The sequence below is a fragment of the Ahaetulla prasina genome, chromosome 17 (genome assembly GCF_028640845.1).
Source record: "Ahaetulla prasina isolate Xishuangbanna chromosome 17, ASM2864084v1, whole genome shotgun sequence".
NCBI classification, from domain to species: domain Eukaryota; kingdom Metazoa; phylum Chordata; class Lepidosauria; order Squamata; family Colubridae; genus Ahaetulla; species Ahaetulla prasina.
Genome location: NC_080555.1, coordinates 12312839 through 12340836, shown reverse-complemented (window position 1 = coordinate 12340836; position 27998 = coordinate 12312839). Strand labels below are relative to the sequence as shown.

At 45.8% G+C, this 27998-nt stretch overlaps 3 protein-coding genes and 1 long non-coding RNA gene across 5 annotated transcripts in view; 2 read left to right on the top strand and 2 right to left on the bottom strand.

The window, feature by feature from the left end:
• Positions 1-11241, bottom strand: part of TAF6L (TATA-box binding protein associated factor 6 like) — a 34227-nt gene extending 22986 nt beyond the window's left edge. Inside the window, exon 1 of the mRNA XM_058160254.1 lies at positions 11109-11241. Within this exon, the coding sequence (XP_058016237.1) occupies positions 11109-11132 (24 nt within the window). The 5' untranslated portion in view covers positions 11133-11241. The remainder of the gene's footprint in view (positions 1-11108) is intronic.
• LOC131186551 (uncharacterized) lies at positions 104-7790 on the bottom strand. The gene is made up of 3 exons (XR_009152383.1): positions 6241-7790; positions 3804-6141; positions 104-2993 (listed from the first exon to the last, which is right to left on the bottom strand). It is a non-coding gene; the product is annotated as an uncharacterized LOC131186551 (long non-coding RNA).
• On the top strand, positions 11120-14959 carry BANF1 (BAF nuclear assembly factor 1). Its single transcript, XM_058160256.1, has 2 exons — positions 11120-11253; positions 14324-14959. Exons 1-2 carry the CDS (start codon positions 11131-11133, stop codon positions 14468-14470), a joined length of 270 nt encoding a protein of 89 aa, XP_058016239.1. The 5' UTR covers positions 11120-11130; the 3' UTR covers positions 14471-14959.
• A 2465-nt stretch (positions 14960-17424) lies between these two features.
• CTSF (cathepsin F) overlaps positions 17425-27998 on the top strand; it is a 33405-nt gene continuing 22831 nt past the window's right edge. Inside the window, exons 1-3 of one of the 2 annotated variants that reach the window (XM_058159896.1) lie at positions 17425-17686; positions 23601-23723; positions 25962-26037. In XM_058159896.1, the coding sequence (XP_058015879.1) occupies positions 17486-17686; positions 23601-23723; positions 25962-26037 (400 nt within the window). In that variant the 5' untranslated portion in view covers positions 17425-17485. The remainder of the gene's footprint in view (positions 17687-23600; positions 23724-25961; positions 26038-27998) is intronic. The other variant, XM_058159895.1, reaches the window with a different exon arrangement.

Sequence of the window (27998 nt, the reverse complement as noted above, 5' to 3'; positions counted from 1 at the left end):
CTGTTTCTTCCTTTTAAAAGGAAGGAAAGGAAGAAACAGCTGCGATCACACATTGCTCCCAGAAGCACGAAGCTGAAGCCTGAAGATGATGAATGAGACTTCGTCGAAACGTTGCCAAGACACTTCCAATTTTACGTGGGAGAAAACCCGAATAACCATACATATATATATATTTGTTTTCTGAGGTTTTCGCGGGTGTTTGTATGTAGGTCTTTGGTTATTCGGGTTTTCTCCCACGTAAAATTGGAATGATGAATGGGATTTCGTCGAAACGTCTCCAAGACACTTCCAATTTTACGCTGGAGAAAACCCGAATAACGGAAGACATATATATACACACAAATACATACATACATACATAAATACACACATACATACATACATACACATACATACATACACGTATACACAAACAATATAATAATAACAACAGAGTTGGACGGGACCTTGGAGGCCTTCTAGTCCAACCCCCTGCCCAGGCAGGAAACCCTACACCATTTCAGACAAATGGTTATCCAACATTTTCTTAAATTTCTTAAATTTTTCCAGTGTTGGAGGATTCACAACTTATCTAAATATCTAAGTTTGTAAATGCGTGTGGGTGCATAATGTGTGTATGTGCGGGTGTATAATAACTGCATATATGATATATAATTAATATAATTATGTGTATTATGATAAGTATATATATAATTATGTGGGTGATTATAATTATGTGGATATGGATATATGTGTATCTATATAAAACTGCGTGCATGGTTGTGTGTGTGCTTGGGTAGGTGCTTTAAGGTGGCTGGGTTTGTAGAAACCTTGCAAAAGATAAAAGGGAAGAATACTTGCAAGAGAAGCTGCCTAAAGTTACACAGGGCGAAGAAAATCCCGGGTGGAGCTTCATCGGTGACCCAGGGGAGCTAAAACAGCAGTGGAGGGAGTTTGGAGGAAAGCCACGGATCCCGCAAGGACCAGGGCGGTGCCCGAGAGTGCCCTGCACTGTACCCTGGAAAGTCATAGGAGAGCCTTAAACCACATTCTCTGCACTCCAGCTATTAGACTAAGGAGCCCTTTAAAGCTTCTGGTTGCCTCCAAGGGCTGCCCCAGGTAAAGAGCATGGACGTAGCCTGATACTTAAACTTGACTTTCACAAGACTTTCTACAAGGGTTATGTAACTGGCCATCGCTGTGGGGATCATCATAAAAAGTCACTTGTGTCTGCCTTCATTCTTGAAGGGTGAGAGCAAGTAAAGGAACCGTAAGCTTAACATTATTCTAATCTATTTAGTAACGAATGCTTTAACGTCTTAATTACTTTTTATTTGTTTCATAGCTTATAAGCCATCCGGAGTTACTTAGTGAGCCAGATGGGTGGCACAAGAGTTCAATAAATAAAAGAAATAAAAAAAATACTTGTAAGATGAATAAAACCAAGAGGAAACAAAGCCAGCTCAGGAGAGATGGCAGGAGGCACCTGACCCGTTTCTAATTTGTTGCAGCTCCGTTAAGTGGTTTGGCCCTGAAGGCATCTGCGCGAGGTCAAAGCTGCACTTTTACAGTTAGTAAAAAGCATTCAAGATCACGTTTACCTATGGGGAGAAAAACATGCAGAGGCAACTATGATCCTTTTCTATGGGCTTCTTTTTTTCAGGCTTGCCTGCCAGCCCCATGGCTGGATTAAGGATTGTCCCATGGTTTTCTTTTCCTTCCCACCAAAGTTGTGCAGCAAACAGGCAGTCCTCGACATATGATCATAATGGAGGCCTCCCGTTACAGTTGCATGTCATAACAAGCGATCCATCGGGTTTTATGACTTTGTTTTGCAGCGGTTTTAAGCAAATCTCTGTGGCCATTGAAGCTAAGGGGTGCGGTTTTGCCGAAAACCAGAAACACAGGAAGTCCTTGACTTGCAATCACAATTGAGCCCAAAACTTCTGTTGCTAAGCAAGACAGCTATTAAGTGAATTTTGCCTACTGTACAACCATCCTTGCCGTGGTTGTTCAGTGAATCACTGCAGTTGTTACGTGAGGAACACAATTAAGTGAATCTGTCAGTTGCCACCTCACTCTCGCTTCTGCAGTGGCAATCTGCCATGAACTGTGGGGAGGGCGGAAGGGGGGGATGCTGGTGGGGGGGGGGAGGTGAAAGTAATGCCTGCTTGGGGAAAGCAAAAGTAACTGCTGTATCCCTCCCTCCCCCCAACCCCAAAGATACTGTTTCAAGGCCACCTGGCTGGGAGAAGAATGCAGCTGCATAACAATCTCCATTTGTTGTTACTGTTCTCAAAACATCCTGTTTGAACTTTTTTTTTTACTGAAAAAGTTTTACAAAAATTTTCCCCCCTTTCCCCCCTCCTCCCCCCCTTCCCAAACCCCCCCCCCCCCGACTTCCCGGAACAAACACAAGGTATAGTAAAAATAAAGCAAACATATACTAAAAAATTTTTCCCTTCCTAACTAAATTATAATACTTCAATTCTCATCAATTCCTAACTTCCTCCAAAACAATCAAAAATAATACATCCTAATCATTCAAAGGCAGTCTGATAACTCTTAGTCTGATATCTGTATTGAATATAGTCAATCCATTTTTTCCATTCACTTAAATATCTTTCTTGCGTATTGTCTTTCAAAAAGGCTGAGATTTTTGCCATCTCAGCCAAATTGGCAACTTTCAATATCCATTCTCCTATTGTAGATACTTCTTTTTTCTTCCAATACTGTCCTATCAGTAATCTTGCCGCCGTTATTAAACTTAAAATCAGCTTAGTCTCAATTACTGTACAGTCCGTGACAATTCCCAGCAGAAAAACTTGTGGCAGGAACTTTATCTTCTTTTTCAGAACATTTTGTAGAATCCACAAATTCTTATCCAAAAAGCCTTACTATTTTTACAAGTCCACCAAATATGAAAATATGTAGCGTCATCACAATTACATCTCCAACATTTTGCTTGCATATCTGGATACATACACGATAATTTCTTAGGATCTAAATGCCATCTGTAAAACATTTTATAAAAATTTTCCCTTAAATTCTGTGCCTGTGTAAATTTAACATTTCTAACCCAAATTTTTTCCCAAGTTTCCAATAATATTGGCTCCTGAAAATTTTGTGCCCACTTTATCATACAGTCCTTTACCAAATCCCTTTCAGAGTCTATTTCAAGTAACACTATACAATCTCTTTATATGTTCCTGAGATTGATTTCTAATTTGCTTTACCAAATTTTCCTCATTCTGGACTATACCAATTTTCTGATCTTCCTTCCATCTAGCACGTAATTGCCTATATTGGAACCAAGTATAATTTTTCCCTTCTTTTAGTATAATTTTTTAGTATAATTTTTCCCTTCTTTATCTACGCTGTCTTTGTTGCTTATTTCTCTGTCTATTGTTAATATATATTAATACACCTCTCATAAAGGCCTTACTGGCATCCCAAACCATTTAAAAGTTTGAATTTGATTGGGGGGGGGGCAGTGATGGGAGGCAGCTAAGGGAGGGAAAAGTTGAACTTAGGGATTGTGGCGCATGATTCTCAGCTCTGGCTATGCACTACTGCAGCACACGTGACTTCTAATCCAACTATACCTTTCTCAACAAACGGAAACAAGTTTCTGTTTAGAGGTTGAAGTGCTGGCTGGTCTGACAATCTGGCTTCCCCATTGATCTTTGCTTGTCAGAAGGTCACCAAAGGGGATCCTGGGGACATTGCAACCCTCATAGCTCCATGCCACTTGCCAAGCGGGCGAATTCTGATCACGTGACCACGGGAATGCTGCAACGGTCGTGAAAATGGCCATAACTCACTTTTTTCAGTGCTGTTGCAACTTCGAACGTTCACTAAATGAACTGTTGTAAGTGGGGGACCACCTGTAAGCGCCCGTTTCTCGGCAACACTATTGTAGAACACAGTCACCTGACGGCAAAACTGCAGATCGCCTTAAATGCCACTGGGTTCCCGAGTTCACGTGACCAGGGAGGGTGCCCAACTGTTGGAACTTCGCATCTTGGTTGTTGGTCCCCTTTTCTGGGCCAGTTGTGGTCATAAGTCGAGGACTACTGTAACCTGCTGATCGCTCTTGCCCTTAAACAGAAATCGCCCAATGAGATTTGCAAAGTAGCCGGATTAGTCTTTTATAGTAATCCACACCAGGGTTTCCCATAGTAACAGATGTAGGAAGATGTAATAGGACGTCTTGAAAGAATTTCTAGATGCTCCTTCCTTACATGAGCTTTAAACTTCATTATGCTTGGCTGGAAGACGTGAGAAGGAGACGCTGGCAAATGCAAAGGGTAGGAAGAAATTCCACTTACCTTACTTACCAGTTGTTCTCCTTGCATATTTCTGGCAGATGCTCTTAGTATTATTGTAGGCAACTTAGTCTTAGCTTCAGCTGCATTGAGTCTGGCCAGATGTTAAAAAATCCAACTACCGTTCCCAGTTCATTGCACTCGAGGGATCTAGCATCCCTCTATATGGATGGGCATCCATATGCCCCCTTTACGACCCGTGGACTTCAACTCCCAAAGTTCCTGCGGGCTCAGGAACTCTGGGAGTTGAAGTCCACAGGTAGTAAAGGGTCCTTCCATTCCCCACCATCCGGTCAGAGCTGAAGAAGCTTCTTGGATGAGAAGCAAAAACCAAAAACCAAGGAAGTCCAGTTGCCTCCTGAAAAAACCGCTTTGGGACAACCACGACCTGGATGATGGCTGAGAATCGACTTAAAGGGGAGAGATTTTAAAGGCCAGAGATGCCCATCCCTGATCCAGCAGATGGTGCTGTTGTGTTACTTTGCTATCTCTCCTGACCACAACATTGCTTTGTTTAGTTCAGGGGTCCCCAAACTTGGCAGCTTTAAGACCTGTGGACTTCAACTCCCAGAATTCTCCAGCCAGCATAGCTATGCTGGCTGGAGAATTCTGAGAGTTGAAGTCCACCAGTCTTAAAGCTGCCAAGTTTGAAGACCTCTGGTTTAGTTGCATTAAGTGTACAAACACACACACACACACACCCTTGGAAATAATCCCCTTCTCCTGGGATGTCGGGAACGAGAGCAGCCACGCAGCAATCCTGCAGGGGTTAGAACTTCTTGAAATGAAAGTGTTCGGAGACCAGATTTTCAGTAGTTGTCATTAATTTTATTTTGATGCTTCTTTTAATAACACCCGTATTTTGCCAAGCCCATGTGAATTGTTGCATCGTGCCATGAACAGCTGATCAGAACCCAGGCCCTTGGCAACCAGCTCGCATTCATGACGGTTGCAGTGTCATATTCAGCTGGTTCAGGCAAACCGGTACTGCTGGACCCATCTCACCCACCTGTCCTTCTTAGCCACATTTTCTAAGCTGTGCTCATGTGCAAGCCACGCGCGCGAGCAAAGCATAACCTCACGTTTTCAGTGCACAGCCAACCGGTGTAAAACCCACCTCTGTCCTGTGGTCATGTGATTCCCTTTATGACCTCCTGACCAGTTGACGGAGAAGCCAAATTAATTAACAGCCACGTTACGAACTTTTAACTACAGTGATTAGCTTAACAACTGGCAAGAAAGGTCCTAAAATGAGGCAGAGCTCACTTAACAGCTGTCTTGCCAGCAATGGACATTTCGGGCTCAGTTTGGGGCCATAAGTCGAGGACTGCCTGTACCCACAATGGGTGGGTTGATTCTGCATAGGATAGTTGGTCCTGCAGGTGCAGGTAATCCTCATCTTACGACGACAATTGAGCCCAAAATCTCTGTTGCTAAATGAGACTGAAGTGAATTTTGCCCATTTTACAATCAGTCTTGCCATGGTTGTTAAGTGAATCACTGCAGGTGTTGAAGTCAGTCACACGGTTGCTAAGTGATTCCAGCTTCCCCATTGACTTTGCTTGTGAGAAGATCGCAAAAGGGGATCACGTGACCCCGGGATGAGTCGGCTGCCAAGCACTTGACTTTTGATCAGGTGACCCAGGGGAGGCTGCAGTGGTTATGAAGTGAAAAACGGTCGTAAGTCACTTTTTTCAGTGCCCTTGTAACTTTGAACGGTCACTTAATGACCTGTTGTAAATCGAGGACTACTGTACTTAGCTGCTAAGTGACAGAAGGATTTCTAGGTCACTGTCCGCATCCTGACTTGGACTTCAGAGCCTCTTGCATGAGCCTGGTGGAGAGAGAGAGAGAGAGAGAGAGCATCGGTGGCATTTTCCACTTAAGTTTCCACATGCAACCCCTTGTAAATTACCGTGTAGTAGCCACACACCTTAGCCGGATCGCTCTGCTGTTTTCCCATACGATCTGGCTTCCGTCTGTGGAAAGGTTCCCTCTTAGCATGGGTGCTGAAGCCATTCTTCCTTCGGATTGTGAATCAACTTGCCTATTTCTTTCCCCTTCCTCAAAGGGAAACCAGTAAAACCGGTTGCAGAGACAAATCTTGCCTGTGCAGACTCGCATCAGAGACACGGTGCAGCCTCTGCTACTAACATGCTGCAGTTAGTAACCGTGTCGCTACCAATTTATTTATTTTTATTTATTTATTTTTTCAGAACAATATATATAAGCATCACACAAAAAGATTATATAGTCTATAAACATATATATGAGGAAATATTAGGAGGTATAAGCATATATATATATAGGAAGAAGAAAAAAGAAAAACAATAGGACAGGAACGGTAGGCACGTTTGTGCTCTTATGCACGCCCCTTATGGTCCTCTTAGGAATGGGGTGAGGTCAATAGAAAGTTTTTGGTTAAAGCTTTTGGGATTATGGGAAGAGACCACAGAGTCAGGTAAAGTGTTCCAAGCACTGATGATTCTGTTACAGAAGTCATATTTTCTGCAATCTAGATTAAAGCGGTTAACATTAAGTTTAAATCTATTGGTTGCTCTTGTATTATTGCAATTGAAGCTGAAGTAGTCTTTAACAGGAAGGACATTACAATAGATCAGTGGTTCCCAACCAGTGTGCCGCGGCACTAAGGGGTGCCGTGAGATCTTTTGAGGGTGCCGGGAACTTTTGAGCTACGGAGATTTTAAATATCTATTTCCTTATAAGGGTGCCGGGAACTTTTGAAAGGCTTTCCAAGGGTGCCTCAAACAAGAAAAGGTTGTGCCTCAAACAAGAAAAGGTTGGGAACCACTGCAATAGATGATTCTATGAGTTAAATTTAGGTCTTGTCGAAGGCAACGGAGTTCTAAGTTTTCTAAGCCTAGGATTTCAAATCTGGTGGGATAAGGTATTTTGTTGTTTTCAGAGGATTGAAGAACTCTTCTTGTAAAATATTTCTGGACACGCTCAATTCTATTGATGTCAGAAATGTGGTGAGGGTTCCAGATAGGCGAGCTGTATTCTAGAATTGGTCTAGCAAATGTTTTATATGCTCTGGTTAGTAGTGTAGTGTTTTAAGTTTCAAACCCGTTTGTTTTTCCAGCTTCCCAAAATCATAAAATTGGAAGGAACATGGAGAGATCATCTATTGCAGGGGTTTCCAACCTTGGTCCCTTTAAGACTTGTGGACTTCAACTCCCAGAATCCCAGAACTCTGGGAGTTGAAGTCAACAAGTCTTAAAGGGACCAAGGTTGGAGACCCCCTGATCTATTGCAACCCCCTTGGCTTAGTACAGGATCTTACTAGAGCAGGGAGGGAGGATCTCCAAACTAGGCAACTTTTAAAAAGACTTGTGGACTTCAGTGCCCAGAGTTCCTCACCAACAAGGTGAAGCCCACAAGTCTTAAAAGTTGCCTAGTTTGGAGAGCCCTGTATTAGAAACATAATTCGATTTATGCTCAGGGTAGTCATTAAACTCTTGCTATTTCTCATTACAGGTAGTCCTCGACTTACGAACACAATTGAGTCCCAAATTTCCATTGCTAAGCAAGACAGTTGAGTGAGTTTTGTCCCATTGTATGACTTTTTTTGCCACAGTTGTTAAGTGAATCACTACAGGTGTTAAGTGAGTCACACGGTTGTTATGTGAATCCGGCTTCCCCATAGGGCCGGTGAATAGCTCAGGCTGGTAAAGCCTGTTATTAAGAACACAAAGCCTGCAATTACTGCAGGTTCGAGCCCGGCCCAAGGTTGACTCAGCCTTCCATCCTTTATAAGGTAGGTAAAATGAGGACCCAGATTGTTGGGGGGGCAATAAGTTGACTTTGTAAATATACAAATAGAATGAGACTATTGCCTTATACACTGTAAGCCGCCCTGAGTCTTCGGAGAAGGGCGGGGTATAAATGTAAACAAACAAAAAAAATTGACTTTGTCCGAAAAGGGGGTCGCATGTCCCCGAGAGACTCTGCAGCCGTCATAAATACGAGTCACTTGCCAAGCATTTTAATTTTGATCATGTGATCATGGCGTTGCTGTAGCATTTGTGCAAAAAGCGTTCACAAATCACTTTTTCTTCAGTGCCGTCGTAAGTTTGAACGGTCACTAAATGAACTGTTGTAAGCGAAGGAGTACCTGTGCTGTATGGCAGCCAGCTTCCAAGAAGGGCAGGGGGGTCAAACTCGATTTTATTGAGGGCTGCATCAGGGTTGTGTTTGACCTCGGCCGTGGGGGGTGGGGGTGGGCGTGGCCAGCTCGACGTCACTCATCGAGGCTCCATTTTCAGCCGCGACGGCCTCCTGCGGCCCTCTGCCAGCGAAAACGGAGCTCAGGAGGGCCACACGTGGACTGAGGCACCGCGGGCTGGTCCTTCAGTGTTTCCAGGGCGGGCCAGATCCAGGCCTTGAGTTTGACATCCGTGGAGTAGGGGGGATGCACCAGGGGTGAAATATAAAATTTGTTACTACCGGTTCTGTGGGTGTGGCTTGGTGGGGGTTAATGTGATTGGGTGGGCGTGGCCAACTTTTTTTTTCTTTTAAAAGCATTTTTTTCTAAAGCATTTTAGAAAAGCATTTAAAAGCATTTTTCAACCTCTTCGGCCAAAGAGGTTGTAAAAAAAAATGCTTTTAAAGGGTTCTGGCGATCCCAGCTGAGCCGCGCAATCATCAGAGGCTTTTTTTTTTGGTTTACTTTTAAAAGCATTTTTTTCGGCCGAAGAAAAAATGCTTTTAAAAGTAAAAAAAAAAAAAAACCTCTGATGATCACGCAGCTCAGCAGAGGCGGGGGGGGGCAAGGCCAAGGATTTTTGCTACCGGTTCTCCGAACCACCCGCCATCGCTACCAGATCGAGTGATCCGGTCCGAACCGGGAGCATTTCACCCCTGGGATGCACCCTTCATCAGACAGCCTGTTCTTGGCAATCCGTAGCATCTGATCTGGATCTCCTCCCCTGTGATTCAGCCCATGGGATCTGGGTGTGTCCTTCGTATCGGCTGCTCTCGGCCTTTCCTCCTGCTGCCTAATCCTGCCCAGGCCCTCCAGCTGTTCCTCGCAGAACCTGGTTTTCCGTCTTCTCGCCATCTTTGCTGGGGTAGCCCTTGGCTGCACAAACTTCAGTTTGTTCATATCCTTGTTGCTTAAAGTTGCCAAAGTTGGAGGCCCCTGCAGTATAAGCCACCCAGAATCACTTAGAAATGAGATGGGCTGCAAACAAGTTTAATAAATAAATTAATAGTGCAATAAATACAACAGTGTAGAGTGAAACTATTTCAGGTGAATCATGTCAGCCGGGATGGATATTGGAATGCAGCTGTTGGTAGCCAGCTGGGATAGGCTCTTACCTGTGGAAACATGCCCCCTTCCTGCTCCATCAGATGATGATTAGTAAAGTTGGATAGCCCAGACCTTAGGACAGAGCTGAGCAGGCACTACCATTGTGGAGATAATTATGATCGATGTATTTTGGGTGCTTTGCTGATGTCAAGATATATTATGTCCATGGCATACCCTCAATCAAACTAGCAACTGTATAGATAGGGCAGTTGGGTTAATCCGTCACGACAATCAGACTGGCCTTTGATCATTGTTGTCCTGGGATCATCAATATGCTGTTTAATCATCTGCTGAAGACGGATTCAAGACACTTCAAGCGGACATACTTTTCCCGGTCCTCTTCCTTTCTATTGTTGAAAATAGAGATACTCTATTTGCTCTCCTTTAGTCCTCTCACAAGTTCTCGGAGAGTTCTCGAAGGTGATGCTTGGCAGATTGGCTGTCACTTCTACTAACTAGCTCCTTCAGGTTGACATTCATCTGGCTCTGGAGACTAAAATTTGTTTACAGTCACTATATTAAATTCGCTAACTTCTCCTTGTCTGTCCTGAGCTGCTCCTCTCCCTCTCTTATTAAATGGCACAATGGTATCCAGTCAAGCTTCCTTTCCTTTCTGAGATTAGACATAAAACAGGAATTAAGTCCAACCTGTAGACTTTCAACTCTCACAATTCCTGAGCCAGCACCAGATGTCATGACTGCCATTCGGCCTCGCACACTGACAGCCTGACCTTAGTAACAGGGGAAGGAGGTAGGGAGGGAAGCAGGAGGAATCCAGACCAAGCTGTGCTGGTCCTATGAGAAGGAACCGTGTTCCAAGGACCTGCCAAAGGAATGCGGAATCAGCAAGCCCTCAGAATGAGGGACTGTCACCCAAACAATTTATTAAAACCTCATTGGACTGTGGCCGAGGGAAAGGGAAAATTAGCTGTAACATCTGCACACGAAAACCTCAGATCCAGCTTTGCGTCTGCTCAGGGTGGATAAAAATCAATGATTTTTTTTTTTAAAAAATAAAATCGGATTTTTTTAAAAAAAATCAAATCGGATTTTTTAAATTTAAATCGGAATTTTTTTGATTTTTTTCAAATTTATTTTAATAAAATGCTTTCGGACTAAAAATCTAAAGATACTTTTCTATTTAAGATACATTCATAATTTAGTTGACTCAGCATGAAATAGAGCTTAGTTATGTAGCGTGAGGCTGTATATCCTGCAATATTGGGACTGTCAGTCAGTAGCGGGTCAGAGGAGGAGCTGCTGCGGGACAGAGATTGCTCTTTAAAAATCATGATTTAAATGGACTTGATTTAAATCAAGCCTTTTTACTAGTGATTTAAATCATGATTTAAATCAAATCCACCCTGCTTCTGCTGTTAACCACTTTGGCTGTAATAAAGTATATTCTGGGCTAAACACGGGCTAGGAGTCTTTCTTTTCTGACTGACACTTGATCTCTTGCTTCCCGGCCAGGACAAGGCAGCAGCCGACATGACGACCAGCCAAAAGCACCGGGACTTTGTGGCCGAGCCGATGGGCGAGAAGCCAGTTGGCACGTTAGCGGGGATTGGCGATGTCCTCGGCAAGAGGCTGGAAGAGAAAGGGTTTGACAAGGTATCCTTTGAGCCCCTAAATCCGAAAGCCAAACCTGAATCGTAGCTGCAGAGCGGCCGATGCTGTTTCCTTTTCCAGGATAAATCGTTTTGAGCCCTTGAAGAGTGCGAGTGGGGTCCCTGTAACTTTGGGAGAAGTCGCCTCGCTTGTTCTGTCCCTCTCAGCAGTCCGGGAGACACGAGCAATGACTTAATTAGCCGGCAACTATCAGCTCTGGCAGCAAATTAGTGAGCGTCTGCCAAGTGTCTCTGTTATCTCTCTTGATGCCGATGAGTCAGCCAGGAAACCAGGAACAGGACTTCAGCTCTAATTCTCCCTCTAAGCAGTTGATTTACTTGCCACAAAGTGGTATAGCAAACCTTGCTGCTTTTATATCCTGTGGGGTGTGGCTCCATGACTCAGCACTTCCTAGGCCTGCCCCACCCCTGCTTCTGTTGTTCCCGCCTCTCCTGCCTACGAAACCTAGGGTCCAGCCAGGCCTGATTGCCATCAGCCGGGTCTGGACGCGTGGCCTGGGGGGGGGAAGAGTCAGGGGACGGAGGCCTCGTTGTCTCCTCCACCTGGCCTGCCTCTGCCTCCTGGAGCTGAGCCAGGGAAGCCGGTGCTCCAGAGGTAAATCCTGATGGCCCTTCCCCCTCACTTTCCAAGTCACTTTCTGGCAGGGGCCCCGGCTCGGGGGGCGCAGACACAACATCGCTTTTCTACAGTCTGTCCCAGAGCCAATTGTGCCCCAACCAGAAGAGCCGGTCTGTAGAGACCTAGAACTAAACAACAGACCAGAAGTCGGTCAGTGCTTCGCCCCTCCTGTCCCCAGGCTTCCCCCCCAGGAGACACAGGGTAGAAGTGCAATGGCTCCATTTTCCAGTGCAAATTCATTTTAATAAATTCATATAGTCACACATAGCCGACCGGGCTGACTTACAACCTTTATAAAAACCTCTGCATAATAAAGGCCTGTTTAAGGGAAAACCCAGCCACCCCGCAAGGCAACAACAACACAATCAAATCAGCCACTGGATTGGGTCCCCGGGAGGTCTCACGGATAGAACCATGTTTTTAGGGCCTTAGAAAAGGCAGCAGGGTGGGGGGCCAAGCAGGGGTGAAATTCGACCGGATCGGACCGGCTCGAGCAAACCGGTAGGGATGATTTGAATCTGTTCGCTGAACCGGTAAAAATCGCCACTTCCGGCCACTTGTTCGGCCTTTCCGGCTGCTCGGCCCACCCGCCCACCCCTCCCTCCCGGGGACTACCTTCAAGCAGGAGTCTCCAACCTTGGCAGCTTTAAGCCTGGTGGACTTCAACTCCCAGAATTCTGGGAGTTGAAATCCACCAGGCTTAAAGTTGCCAAGGTTGAGACTCTGTAAAGGACAGGCTGCAGCAGCTCCGCTTTGAATGGAGGGAGAAAAGTTCACAGAATTCAACATTAAATGCAGCAGAGAGAATCCGAACTTTTCTCCCTCCATTCACAGCGGAGCTGCTGCAGCCTGTCCCTTTAAGGTACTTCAGCCTCTGGGAGGGAGGGGGCCGGGGGTGGGAGCCACAAAGGGAGCAGCAGCTCTCCTGTGAATGGAGGGAGAAAAGTTTGGCTTCCCTCTGCCATGGCATTCACTATGAGCCCTTCTCAGGGCTCTGTTGTTCTGTCCCCCTCGCCTCAGTCCAAGCGATGACTTAATTAGCCGGCAACTATCAGCTTCTGGCAGCAAACTAGCGAGTGTCTGCCAAGTGTCTCTGTTATCTTGCTTGATGCCGATGAGTCAACCAGGAACAAACAGTACTTCAGCTCTAGTTAAGCAGTTGATTTGCTTGCCATGAAGTGGTATAGCAGCCCTGGCTGCTTTTTTATCCTGTGGGGTGTGGCTCCATGACTCAGCACTTCCTAGGCCTGCCCCACCCCTGTTTCTGTTGTTCCCGCCTCCTGCCTATGAAACCTAGGGTCCAGCCAGGCCTGATTGCCATCAGCCGGGTCTGGAGGCGTGGCCTGGGGGGGGAAGAGTCATGGTAGGAGGCCTCGTTATCTCTTCCACCTGGCCTGCCTCTGGCTCCTGGAGCTGAGCCAGGGAAGCCGGTGCTCCCAAGGTAAGTCCTGACAGCCCTTCCCCCTCACTTTCCAAGTCACTTTCTGGCAGGGGGCCCGGCTCGGGGGGCGCAGACACAACATCTGTGGGCGTGGGCGTGAGTGACATCAAGTTGGCCACGCCCATTCAATCACAGGAATACCCCCTCCTCCCCCCCCCCCCCCAAAAAAAAATCAAGCCACAGAATTGGTAGGGAAAAATTTTGAATGTCACCACTGGGGCCGAGGTGCCTAAAGCGGGACTAGAACTCACTGTCTCCTGGTGATTAGCCCACGATCACCCCAGCTGGCTTTCATGTCACAGCAAGACTAGAATTCATGGTCTCCTGGTGATTAGTCCAGTCCCAACCGGCTTTCGTGCCTAAGGCAAGACTAGAACTCGCCATCACCTGATGATTTGAGCCAAAGTCACCTGGCCATCTTTCATACCTAAGGCAGAATTAGAACTCACAATCGAAAGCTAAGATCTTTGCTGCTCTGTTGGGTTTCACAGTTCTGGGGTACCAGAACCTTTATTTACTTCATTCATTGTATCAATTGACCTATTAAATTTCTGCGCCGCCCACCTCCCTATCCAATGGCTCTTTAGCCTCCCGTGGCTTCGTTTTACGCCAGGGGTGTCAAACTCGATTTCATTGAGGGTCGTCGCATTAGGGTTGTGTTTGACTTCGGGGAGGGGGCGTGGCCAGCTTGATGTCACTCATGTGGGGGGCCCTTGTGGTGGCTGAGGGATCTCCTGCAGCCCTCTCCCAATGAAAACAGAGCTCAGGAGGGCCACCTGCGGCCCTTCCGGCCTCCATTTTCACTGCCAGGGCTCCATAGGCTGGTCCTTCACTGTTTCCAGGGCGACCCCATGGGCCAGATCTAAGCAACCCACGGGCCGGATCCAGCCTGCGGGCCTTGAGTTTGACACCCCTGTTTTGCGCTGTGACACCAATCCCTATTGCTCACTGCCCTCCCTTTCTTTCCTTTCCTTTCCCCTCCCTGGAACCCAGGCATACGTAGTGCTGGGCCAGTTCTTAGTGCTGAAGAAGGACGAAGAACTCTTCCGCGAATGGCTGAAGGACACGTGCGGCGCCAACGCCAAACAATCCAGAGACTGCCACGGGTGCCTGCGCGAATGGTGTGATGCTTTCTTGTGAAGGTGGCGGGTCAAAGCCGGGTGGGGGCTCGGAGGGCTTCTGTAGGTAGCTGACCATTGAACCGTTTCCCGATCCTCCTCCGCAGAAACTCCCTCTCGGCTTTGCAGCATGCCCAAGGTTCCTTTCGGGATTTCCCTCTGAAAACTAGACAAAAATGATTGCGCCTTTTTAATCCTTTCCCTCAACTTCTGCCCCTCAGAAGAGGGAGTCGAGAAGGGTACAGTGTGCCAGTCTTGACCCCTGAAAAAGATTTTTCCCCTTTTGTAGCTTCGTCTGTTGAATTCTTCCTTAGCACTTCCCTGCTGAATTCTCGCCTTTCCCCGGGCTTGCAGTTTAACTCCTGGTTCCAAAAAATTGAGATTTATATTATGAAAATTGGTTCTTGGTCTCTTCTCGGATCTCTGGGTAACTTGACGCCAGTGTGGTTGAACGTCAGGAACCCAAATAATGCCATGTTTTTAAATCAATAAAAATCAGCTGTGTTTAATATTTCGGGATGCTTGAAAAGTTATTTGCAGGGAGGGGTGTCTGCTCATCAGGAGCATGCCTGAGAGTTACTGGAAGAAGTGTGAGTTGGGGAAGTCTGCCTCCATTCCTGGTTGCATCAATCACTAAATTGAAAGAAAATCTGGGAGTTGCTCTCTTAATCTCACTATACAATAATAGGGGTGATCAACCTTTGCAAGATCTCTGGACTTCAACTCCCAGAATAAGTGGTTGGAAAATGCTGGGAGTTGAAGTCCACAAGTGATAATATTGCCAAGGATGGAACTACATCCACATGGAGGGGAGTAAGCAGTGGGGTGCCACGAGGCTTCGTCTTAGGCCCAGGACTCTTCAATATCTTCACAAACGACTTAGAAGAGAGAAAAGCATCAAATTTGCGGATTACACTAAGCTGGCAGGAATAGCCAACACTCCAGAAGACAAGCTCAAGGTCCAGATGGATCTCAACAGACTTGAACACTGGGCCCTTTCTAACAAAATGAAATTCAACTTAGATAAAAGGAAAGTCTTACTCTTAGGCAAGAAAAGCCAACTGTGTAGGTACAGACTAGGTAAGACTTGGTTTAACTGTGGAAGGGATCTTGGAGTCCTAATGGACAAGGATTTAAATATGTGCTGCAGCTGCCAAAAAAGGCAACACAGTTCTAGGCGGCATCACCAGAGGGACAGAATCTAAGATTACGTGAAGTGTTGATACCACTTTATAAGGCCTTGGTAAGGTCACACTTGGAATACTGCATCCAGTTTTGGTCACCACGATGTAAAAAAGATGTGGAGACTCTAGAAAGAGTGCAAAGAGCAACCAGGATGATGAGGGGACTGGAGGCTAAAATATATGATGAACAGTTGCAGGAACTGGGTATGTCTAGCCTTGTGAAAAGAGAGACCAGTGGGGTAACTTGATTAGTAGTGTTCCAATATCTCAGGGGCTGCCCCAAAGAAGAGGGGAGGGTCAATCTATTCTCCAAAGCACCAGAAGGCTGAATAAGAAGCAATGGATGGAAACTGATCAAGGAGAGAAGCAACCTGGAACTAAGGAGGAATTTCCTGACAGTTGCAACAATTAATCAGTGGAACAACTTGCCTCCAGAAGTTGTGGGTGCTCCAACATGATTTTTAAAGGAAGAGATTGGATAACCATTTGGTGTAGAGTTTCCTGCCTAAGCAGGGGGTTGGACTAGAAAACCTCTAAGGTCCCTTCCAACTCTGTTATTCTGTAATTCTATATGGGTTTGCAAGGGGCCTGGGGTTGGGTTGGGGTGTTCCCTGAGCTGCCCTTGAAGGACATGGAGGAAATTGGGGAGCTGCAAAAGGTCTCCAAGTTCCTATTTTTAGTCCTGGTGGATCCCCAGGCTGTCAACCTGCTCAAGAAAATAATTTTGGCACTATTGCAAAGTCATCTAAACTTGGTCCAGCTCAACTCACTGTTGTGTTTCACTGTTCATGGCAACAGAAATTTGGAGGGGGTGGGGTTTCAAAAGACTTGGGTGAGGGGAGAGATTTCCAAACAGTGAGTAGAATTAATCAATGGAACGGTTTCCCTCCAGAAGTTCCATCAGTGCTCCATCACTGGCTGAGGAACTCTGGGAGTTAAAGTCCACAAGTCTTAAAATTGCCACGGTTGGAGACCCCTGGTCTAAGGTCCCCTACTCGAGCAAGGGGCTGGATAGGTCCCTTCCAACTATTATTCCACCTTTAAGTATGGATAGTCCTGCTCTGAACTGTTGTCCCTTGCTCCTCTGGCATGCAGCCCCTCCTTCCCTCCTGGGAATCCGGACTACACACACACACACTCCGCCTCAAAGAGGTTAACTTTTTTTAAAAAATTATTTGCATTTATATCCCGCCCTTCTCCAAAGACTCAGGGCGGCTTGCACTGTGTTAAGCAATAGTCTTCATCCATCTGTATATTATATACAAAGTCAACTTTTATTGCCCCCAACAATCTGGGTCCTCATTTTACCTACCTTATAAAGGATGGAAGGCTGAGTCAACCTTGGGCCTGGTGGGGCTTGAACCTGCAGTAATTGCAAGCAGCTGCTGTTAACAACAGACTGTCTTACCAGTCTGAGCCACAGAAGCCCTGGTTTCCGAACCTCCGTCCTTCGCAGGCGCAAAGGATCCCAACAGCCGCCTTTACGCAACAGAGGCGGCTGCACAAAAGCAAACCAGGGTTAACGCAGAATCGGGGTTAGACGTCTCCTAGCCCAACCTCCTGCCTCCAGCAGACCTTATATAAGGGTTGCAATTGACCAGGTCGTTTGGCGGTGGGTAGGTGGGTGTTGCATCCCTCCCCAGAGCCGGCTGTTTTTGCGCACGGGAAAGCCGAGCTCGCAAAGGCTACGAGCGGCGAGGATCTGCAGCGGGGCGCCCGGGGGCGCCTGACCCAGCAAAACAGGAGGCGGGGCGGACAAGAAACCCAACCCCTTTTCCCGGGTGGGGAGTGGGCAGCTGGGTGGGAGGCGCTGCAGCCTTTCGGTGCCAGCGGCGGCTCAGTCGCTTTGGAGGATGGCGGAGGCTACTGCGCTTCTCGGGCTGCTGGGGCTGCTGCTACTGGAGGCGCCCGCCTCGCTGGCGGCTCCGGGCTGGGCTGTGCCGGTGGACGTGCGCGGGGACTCGGTGCGGGAAGCGGCTCGCTTCGCCCTGGCCGAGGCTTTCCCGCAAGGGCATCCCCGAGGACTGTGGGCGCTGCGCGGAGCCAGGACGCAGGTCAGCCGCCGGGACAGCGTTTGCGGGGGGCGCCAGGTTGGAGTTGCGCGCAGCCCGAGCCGGGGAAAGAAGGGAAGGGGCGACTACTGGATGGGCTGGGCGGGGGGTGTCATTCCCCCTCTTAGAAGATTTCTCTCCTAACTAAACCAAGGCAAAGTTACCCCTCAATCTGGGGTGCCCAAGAATTGCGGACTACACTTTCCATGCGTCCTTGCCAGCTGTGGCCCAAAGGGCCAGGTTCCCTTCTCTTCCAAGGCACCGAGACCCTTCCCCTGATCCAGGATCTGGCTGGACCCCCCCCCCCTCCGGCTGAAGTCTATTCCAAGCATGGACAGAAGAATATGAATGTTCTCTCCACCCTATAAAATGCAAAACCCCCCCCTACCAAGGATGTCCCCTCCTCCTCATCTTCCCTGCTTATCCTCTGGGAAGTTACTCAGGGGCTGCTCCATCCCTTGTTGTAAAGCAGAAAGGAACGGAGTAAATGCTAAATGGGGTGGGGGTATCCACTCTGGGGAATTTGAAAACCTGCGGACTTCAATTCCCAGAATTCCCCAGCCAGCTTGGTCAGATAAAGCCAGCTTGGCTGGCTGGGGAATTCTGAATTCTGAAGTCCGCAGGTTTTCAAATTCCCCTTGAGGAATTGAGCCATTAACATTTGCACCCTTAGTGATGCAGGATGGAGAATGTTTGCACCTGGAAAAAAAGTGCCCCCTCTTAACAGCTCAATGCTGAAGCCACCTTAGAACTTCGCACACCCCTGGTCTCCAGGGAGCTTGGATTCCAATGCCCATTTTCCTTGGATCAGCCTCTTGGAATTAGGAGGCTTGTGACACACACACACCCCCGCCCCATTTATCTGGCCTCCTTAGAAAAGAGAGAGGGAAGAGGATGCCAGGCGCTTCCTGCCACCCACAGTTGCCTGTAATGGAGCCGGGATTCAGAATAAAGTTGCTGGAGCTGTTGACTCCAATTAATGTTGGTTTGGTTCAGAGCTGAGCTTGAAGGATGGCCCGGATTTCATGGGCTTTGGATGTGTTATGTAAAAGGATTAAATCATTGACTAAATGCCACATGCCTCTCAGCTGACCAGCCAGCCAGAGAATCCCAAAGCTGTTGACCTCCTGCTTTTTCTCTTCTTCTTCTTCTTTTTTTTTTAGGGCAGGGTTCCTGAGGTTCTGTTTTGTTGTATTTTGGTTTCATGGATTTTATTTTACTTTATTATTTTGCGTCGTCTCATTTTCCCCCCCCTTCATTTCAGCAATAGCCCTTAGATATACCGCTTCATAGTGCTTTTACAGCTCCCTCTAAGCGGTTGACAGAATTAGCGTATTTCCCCCCCCTGACAATCTGGGTCCTCATTTTACCAACCACGGAAAGCTGAGTCAACCTTGAGCCAGTAAGAATTGAACTGTTGGCAGTCAGCAGAATTAGCCTGCAATACTGCATTTTAGCCATTGTGTACCATGGAAGGGAAGGAAGGAAGGAAAGAAGGAGGGAGGGAGGGAGGGAAGGAAGAAGGAAGGAAGGAAGGAATAGCAATAGCACTTAGATTTATATAAAGCTTCACAATGCTTAACAGCCCCCTCTGAGCAGTTTGCAGTCAGCATATTTGTCCCCAACAATCTGGATCCTCATTTTATCACTCTTGGAAGGATGGAAAGCTGAGTCAACCTTGAGCCAATGAGAGAGTGTGCTCACAGTTTCTGAGCAGGGACCGAGTTCCTTGCCCCCACCCCCATACCTTTGATAGGAGAGCTGGAATTATGCTTAATTTTTTTTTAAAAATGGGGCGTCTTCAGATGATAGCCTTTGTGTGCGGTCCCCTGAGCATGGACAGAGGGCTTTCCCTCTTGACTTTGAGCAGTTGTGGATGAGCAACTGGCATTGGAGGATTAGATTGATTGGAGGATAGATAGATTAGAGGATTAGATTGGAGGATTATGGGTTCTTTTTTTCTGCCAGATTCTACCTGGATCTGGGATTGTTGCAGTGTTCAATACAGCCTCTAAATCTTGCTGAGAGCAATAGCAAGAGAATTTAGACTTATCTACCGCTTCACAGCCCTCTCTAAGGCTGTCTCTTGCCCCCAACAATCTGGGTCTTCATTTTACCTACCTCGGAAGGACGGAAGGCTGAGTTAACCTTGAGCCGGTCAGGATCGAACTGCTGGCAGTCGGCAGATATAACCTGCAATGCTGCATTCTAACCACTTCTCCACCAAAAGCTCCAAGCTCTGGACCTAAACTAGGATTAACGATGCCACTCGTGTGGGTGCTAACACATGATTTTTTTAATGTTATTTTAGTTCATTTTATTTTAATTCATTTTATTCTAGTTCAGGGGTCTCCAACCTTGACCACTTTAAGACTGGTGGACTTCAACTCCCAGAGTTCCTCAGCCAGCAAAGCTGGCTGAGGGACTCTGGAAGTTGAAGTCCACCAGTCTTAAAGTGGCCAAGGTTGCAGACCCCTGTACAAGTTTGTTTTAGCTCAGTTCATTTAATTTGGTTTCATTTAAATCCAGCCTTTATTATATTTCCTGCCTGAGCAGGGAGTTGAACTTAGAAGACCTCCAAGTTCCCTTCCAACTCTTATTATTCTCTTATGTTTTTAAAACCTGCTCAAGGTTGCAAACATATCTAATACTCCTTCCTCCTCCTATTTTCCCCATAACAACAAAAACAACCCTGGCTGAGTTGGGCTAGGCTGAGAGAGAGAGAGAGAGGGACCGGCCCAAGGTCACCCAGCCAACTTTTACGGCTAGGGCAGGACTGGAACTCACGGTCTCCTGGTTTCTAGCCTGGTGCCTTGTGCATCTATCACGAGGGCCTTGCAGGCACAGAAACAACCTCTTCAGTGACTACATTTTATAACTGGATCCCGGAGATCCAGTTGTGGGGACGGGAATGTCAACAGCTTAACGGAGGTGAAATCTCAGTGTTTTCTCTCTGGCTTCTCCACCGTCTTTACTGGTCTTTGCAAGAGCTGGGATCTTCTCTGTAAAGATCCCGGAAGAAGGGATGATCTGTGAGGGGGTGGGGGCGAGGGGGTGGGGGGAGCCAAGCAGTCTTGGGCAAGAACAGCCCCTCCTGTTCACTTCTTACCAAACCTGTTTCGCCTCCTTTTTTTCCAAAGCTTGGTTCTTTCTCAGAATAACAAGAGTTGGAAGGGACCTTGGACATCTTCTAGATTCAAACCCCTGCTCAGGCAGGAAACTGGGTATATCTAGTTTAATACTAAACAGGCAGGAACTCGGTACGTCTAATTTAATAAAAAGAAGGGCTAGGGGAGACATGATAGCAGTCTTCTAATCTCTCAGGGGCTGCCCTAAAGAAGAGGGAGTCAAACTATTCTCCAAAGCACCAGAAGGCAAGACAAGAAACAATGGATGGAAACTCATCAAGAAGAGAAGCAACTTAGAACTAAGAAGAAATTTCCTGACAGTGAGAACAATTATCCAACACTGGAAGTTTTTAAGAAAATGTTGGATAACCATCTGTCTGAGAGGGTATAGGGTTTCCTGCCTGGGCAGGGGGTTGGACTAGAAGGCCTCCAAGGTCCCTTCCAACTCTGTTGTTGATGTTGTTGTTATTATTATTATTAAAGGTGGGATTTAGTCCCGTGATGGTGAACTTATGGTACGCTTGACACAGGGTGGCACATGTGCTACAGGGTGGCATGCGGAGCCGTATCTGTGGGCATACGAGTGTCATCCTAGCTTAGCTCCAGTGCGCATGCCGACCTGCTGATTTCAGGCCCACCGGAAGTCGGGAAACGGATCCGTTTCTGGCTCCAGAGGGCCCCCGGGCGGGTGGGGAAGGCGGTTTTTGCCCTCCCCAGGCTCCAAGAAAGTCTCTGGAGCCTCGGGAGGGCGAAAAATGGGCCTACTGGGCCCACCGGTAACCGTTTTGCCATCACGTGCTAAAAGTGGCGGGAGCACGGTGGGAGCATGCGGATGTGCGGGAGGCAGGGTGTGTGGAGGGCATTGAATTATGGGCGTGGGCATGCGCACGAGCCCCCCCCAGCTCCCCACGCTTTTTGCATGCGACGGCAAAAAAGGTTAACCGTCACTGTTCTAGGCCATCCCCCTTGACCAAGGCGAGAGTCCTTATACCATTCCAGGCAAATGGTTGCCCGATCTTTTCTTGAAAGCCTCCAGCAGTGGAGATCCTTCCTTTATTGCAACTTATGAACTTCTACGAATACAGAATTACAAAACAACAAAAGGGACCTTGGAGGTCTTCTAGTCCAACCCCTTCGCCCAAGGCAGGACATCATATTTTGTCCTGGACAAGTGGCTGTCTGGGCTCTTCTTAAAAGCCTCCAGTGATGGAGCACTCACAACTTCTGGATAGAATAAGAATAGAATAGAATGCAGAACAGAAAAAGAATAGAATAGAATAGAATAGAATAGAATAGAATAGAATAGAATAGAATAGAATAGAACAACAATAATAATAATAATAATAATAATAATAATAATAATAATAATAATAATAATAATAATAATAATAATAATTTAATTTTTATACCGCCCTTCTCCCGAAGGACTCAGGGCGGTGAACAGGCATATAAAATAATACAATATATTACAATAAAAACACTCTTTAAAAAACTTATTCAATATGGCCTAAAATTTAAAATACAATACAAAATATAAAATAAACCCCAATAAAATCCATATTTAAAAACCCTATTTAAGCCAGTCCTGCACGGAAGAATAAGTACGTCTTCAGCTCGCGGCGAAAGGTCCGGAGGTCAGGAAGTTGTCGAAGTCCTGGGGGAAGCTCGTTCCACAGGGTCGGAGCCCCCACAAAGAAGGCTCTCCCCCTGGGGGTCGCCAGCCTACACTGTTTGGCTGATGGCACCCTGAGAAGACCCTCTCTATGGGAGCGTACCAGCCGGTGGGAGGCATGTGGTAGCAGAAGGCGGTCCCGAAGATATCCCGGTCCTATGCTAATAGAATCTGGAAGGGACCTTGGAGGTTTTCTAGTCTGACCCCCTGCCCAAGACAGGACATCTTATGGATAAGTAGCTGTCCATGGCTGATCCATCCTATCTATCTATCTACCTATCTATCTATCTAAACCTAGGCCTGGAAGAGGACCCAGAGGTCTTTTTGTCCAACCCCCTCCTCAAGCAGGAGACCCTATATCAGTCCAGAGAAATGGCTATCCAGTCTCTTCTTGAAAACCTCCAGTGATGAAGCGCCCATTTAGTATTTAATATTTATTGAATTTTTATACCGCCCTTCTCCCAAAGGACTTGGAGTGGTTCACAGCCAAGATAAAAACAATGATAATGTACAGATAAAACGATAATTAAAAAACTTATTAGATGTATGGCCAAATTAAAACATTTAAACCTTAAAAACCCCATAAAATTTGTATCAAATATTAAAAAGTAAAACTATTTAAAATTTAAAATTCCTAGGCCAGTCCTGCGCGAATAAAAAGATGAGTCTTCAGCTCGTGGCGGAAGGTCCGAAGGTCAGGCAGTTGACGAAGTCCAGGGGGAAGTTCGTTCCAGAGGGTGGGAGCCCCCACAGAGAAGGACCTTCCCCTGGGGGCCGCCAGCCGACATTGCTTGGCGGTCGGCACCCTGAGAAGTCCCTCTCTGTGAGAGTGTACGGGTCAGTGGGAGGCATGAGGTAACAGCAGGCGGTCCCGTAAGTACCCAGGCCCTAAGCCATGGAGCGCTTTAAAGGTAGTGACCAAAACCTTAAAGTGCACTCGAAAGGCCACAGGTAGCCAGTGCAGCCTGCGCAGGAGTGGTGTTACATGGGAGCCACGAGCGGCTCCCTCTCACCCCCCCATGATTTCTAGAGGGAATTTTTTCCATTGACTAATTGCTTTGCTCTGAGAAAATCTCTCATTAATTTCTTAAATCCTGGTGTTTTTTCTTGAGAACAGGTGGTGAACGGAGTCAAACACTACTTGGATGTGGTCCTGCTCCAGAGTCCGTGCAAGAGGGGGGAGATTGCAGGCTGCAACAATGCTTCGGGGGCTCTCCCTCCAGGAAAACCAGAGCATGTGGTAAGCAGGCACCCTCCCAAAGCATTCGGTTCCAATTAAGAGGATGGCTAGGATAAATACAGATAGATAGATAGATAGATAGATAGATAGATAGATAGATAGATAGATAGATAGATAGATAGATAGATAGATAGATACAAATAAAGAAAGAAAGAAAGAAAGAAAGATAGATAGATAGATAGATAGATACAAAGAAAGATGATAGATAGATAGATAGATAGATAGATAGATAGATAGATAGATAGATAGATACAAAGAAAGATAGATAGATACAAAGAAAGATAGATAGATAGATAGATAGATAGATAGATAGATAGATAGATAGATACAAAGATAGATAGATAGATACAAAGAAAGAAAGATAGATAGATACAAAGAAAGATGATAGATAGATAGATAGATAGATAGATAGATAGATAGATAGATAGATAGATAGATAGATAGATACAAAGAAAGATAGATAGATAGACAGACAGATAATAGAGAGGATAGATAGACATAAGATAGATAGATAGATAGATAGATAGATAGATAGATAGATAGATAGATAGATAAACCTTATCAGCGTGAGAGGCTGATAAGATATAAATTTAGTAAATAAATAACAGTTATGAAACTATTCATAATTATGACTAGAAACTATAACTATTATGAAAATAGTTTTTACCATTAATAATCAAAAATACTTTGACATAACAGTCAAAAATAATAGTTCTGACTAATTTTCAAAGCACCAAGTTTTTTGCATCGTTCCATTCAATAAGGTTTGGGCTGGTCAGAAGTTAGGGCAACCCTGATTGCTTTTACAAAAGGACCAGAGGTGACACGATAGCCGTCTTCCAATACTTGAGGGGCTGCCCCAAAGAAGAGGGGCTGGGGTCAACCTATTCTCCAAAGCCGCTGAAGGCAAGACAAGAAGCAACAGATGGAAACTAACCAAGGAGAGAAGCAACCTGGAATTAAGGAGAAATTTCCTAAGGGCCAGAGCAATTAACCAGTGGAACAGCTTGCCACTAGAAGTTGTGGGTGGCTCCCTCGCAGGAAGTTTTAAAGAAGAGATTGACAGCCATTTGTCCAGGATGGTCTCCTGCTTAAACAGGGGGCTGGATTAGAAGACCTCCAAGGTCCCTTCCAACTTTTATTCTGTCTTCTGTAACCTTCACACTTCTATCGACAGGGCATTAGCTATAGCGCAAAGAATCCTAGGGCTGGAAGGGACCTTGGAGGTCTTCTAGTCCAGCCCCTGTTCAAGCAGGAGACCACTGCCCAGTCTCTTCTTTAAAATCTCCAACGATGGAGCACCCACAACTTCCATTGATTAATTGTTCTTACTGTCAGGACATTTCTCCTTACTCCTAGGTTGGATCTCTCTTTGAGACTCATGGATCTCGGAGAAGGTCCAGCATATGCTGCGCAAGGATTCCGAGCTAGGGCCTCGCTTGACTCCTCCTTCCAGGCTAGCTGCCAGTTTCCCAATACCCAGAGAGTCATTTTTTTTAAATTTGCATTTATACCCGGCCCTTCTCCAAAGACTCAGGGCGGCTTACACTGTGTTAAGCAATAGTCTTCATCCATTTTGTATATTATATACAAAGTCAACTTATTGCCCCCCAACAATCTGGGTCCTCATTTTACCTACCTTATAAAGGATGGAAGGCTGAGTCAACCCTGGGCCTGGTGGGACTTGAACCTGCAGTAATTGCAAGCAGCTGTGTTTGTAACAGACTGTCTTACCAGCCTGAGCCACCAGAGGCCCATCTATCTATCTATCTATCTATCTATCTATCTATCTATCTATCTATCTATCTAATCTATCTCTATCTTTTTTTTTTATTTGCATTTATATCCCGCCCTTCTCCGAAGACTCAGGGCGGCTTACACTGTGTTAAGCAATAGTCTTCATCCTATTTGTATATTATATACAAAGTCAACTTATTGCCCCCCCAACAATCTGGGTCCTCATTTTACCTACCTTATAAAGGATGGAAGGCTGAGTCAACCCTGGGCCTGGTGGGGCTTGAACCTGCAGTAATTGCAAGCAGCTGCTGTTAATAACAGACTGTCTTAGCAGTCTGAGCCACCAGAGAGTCATAGACGCTGGACGAGAGAGAGTTCCCACGAAGGTTTCTTTGGGTGGCTGTGATGAAGTTGAGCCACCCTGACTTGGACTGTTAGTAAATCCGATTTCCAACTCCTCCCCTTGTGCATTTCTGACTCATGGCTCTTCTCGCCACCCAGTCCTGCCACTTCGAGGTTTGGAGCCAGCCGTGGGCGAGCAACAAGAACCTGCTTAAGCAAGACTGCTATCCCACCGGTAAGTCCGCTCTCGGGCTGCCTGCAGCACCAACCGGGCGCCAGAATCTCTGCCAGCCTCAGCGGATTCCCCGAGCGTCTGCTTTGCCTCGCAAATCAGGGCTGGGAAAAGAAATTGCCTGAAGGCGTTCAGAGCAAGAGAGGGAAGTTGGGATGCTGCATTAGAATAGAATAGAATAGAATAGAATAATATATACAATAGAATAGAATAGAATAGAATTTTATTGGCCAAGTGTGATTGGACACACAAGGAATTTGTCTTGGTGCACACGCTCTCAGTGTACATAAAAGAAAAGATACCTTCATCAAGGTATGGAATAGAATGGAATGGAATAATAGAATAGAATAGAATAGAATAGAATAGAATAGAATAGAATAGAATAGAATAGAATAGAATAGAATAGAATTTTTATTGGCCAAGTGTGATTGGACACACAAGGAATTTGTCTTGGTGCATATGCTCTCAGTGTACTTAAAAGAAAAGATACGTTCATCAAGGTACAACATTTACAACACAATTGATGGTCAATATATCAATATAAATCATAAGGATTGCCAGCAACAAGTTATAGTCATACAGTCATAAGTGGAAAGAGATTGGTGATGGGAACTATGAGAAAATTAATAGTAGCGCAGATTTAGTCAATAGTTTGACAGTGTTGAGGGAATTATTTGTTTAGCAGAGTCATGGCATTCGGGAAAAAACTGTTCTTGTGTCTAGTTGTTCTGGTGTGCAGTGCTCTACAGCGTCGTTTTGAGGGTAGGAGTTGAAACAGTTTATGTCCTGGATGTGAGGGATCTGCAAATTAAACCAGGTTGTTTTAAACCGTGGTTTGCTAAACGAGCCCTTGTAGCTCAGCTGCGCATCATATTGCCTGGACTTGCACGTTGTGCTGACCCAAAATAGCGGTGGTGAGTTTGGCCTTAGTGGGCGGCGAATGCCTGTAATTTTGGTTCGAACTATAGGTAGTCCTTGACCTACTACCATTCATTTAGTGACCGTTTGAAAATGGCACGGAAAAAAATGACTTTAGGACTGTTTTTCACACTTACGACCCTTGCAGCATCCTTGTGGTCACATGATTAAAATTCGCACACTTGGCAACCGGTTCATATTTATGACGGTCGCAGTGTCCTGGGATCACGTGATCCCCTTTTGCGACCTTCTGACAAGCAAAGTCAATGGGGAGGCCAGATTCACTTAACAAACTTCAGTGATTAACTTAACAACCGTGTTATTAAGCTAACAAAGTTAAGTGATTCACTTAACAACCGTGTTATTGAGCTAAAAACTGCAGTGATTCACTTAACAACCGTGTTATTAAGCTAACAAACTCCAGTGATTCACTTAACAACCATGTTATTAAGCTAACAAACTGCAGTGATTCACTTAACAACCATGTTATTAAGCTAACAAACTGCAGTGATTCACTTAACAACTGTGTTATTAAGCTAACAAACCAGTGATTCACTTAACAACCGTGTTATTAAACTAACAATCTGCCGTGATTCACTTAACAACTGTGTTATTAAGCTAACAAACTGTAGTTATTCACTTAACAACCGTGTTATTAAGCTAACAATCTGCAGTGATTCACTTAACAACCGTGTCATTATGCTAACAAACTTCAGTGATTCACTTAACAACCGTGTTATTAAGCTAACAAACTGCAATGATTCACTTAACAACCGTGTTATTAAGCTAACAAACTGCAGTGATTCACTTAACAACCATGTTATTAAGCTAACAAACTGTGGTGATTCACTTAACAATGTTATTAAGCTAACAAACTGCAGTGATTCACTTAACGATCGTGTTATTAAGCTAACAAACTGCAGTGATTCACTTAACAACTGTGGCAAAAAGGTCATAATATGGGGCAAAATTCACCTAACAACTGTCTCACTCAGCAATAGATATTTTGGACTCCATTGTGGTCATAAGTTGAGGACAGAAGCCTT

What these genes read in the sequence shown, in the direction of transcription:
- BANF1 (XM_058160256.1), top strand. Translation starts at nt 11,131, where the DNA reads ATGACGACCAGCCAAAAGCACCGGGACTTTGTGGCCGAGCCGATGGGC. An exon ending in AAGAGAAAGGGTTTGACAAG is followed by an intron (nt 11,254 to 14,323) that starts GTATCCTTTGAG and finishes CCTGGAACCCAG; the next exon opens with GCATACGTAGTGCTGGGCCA.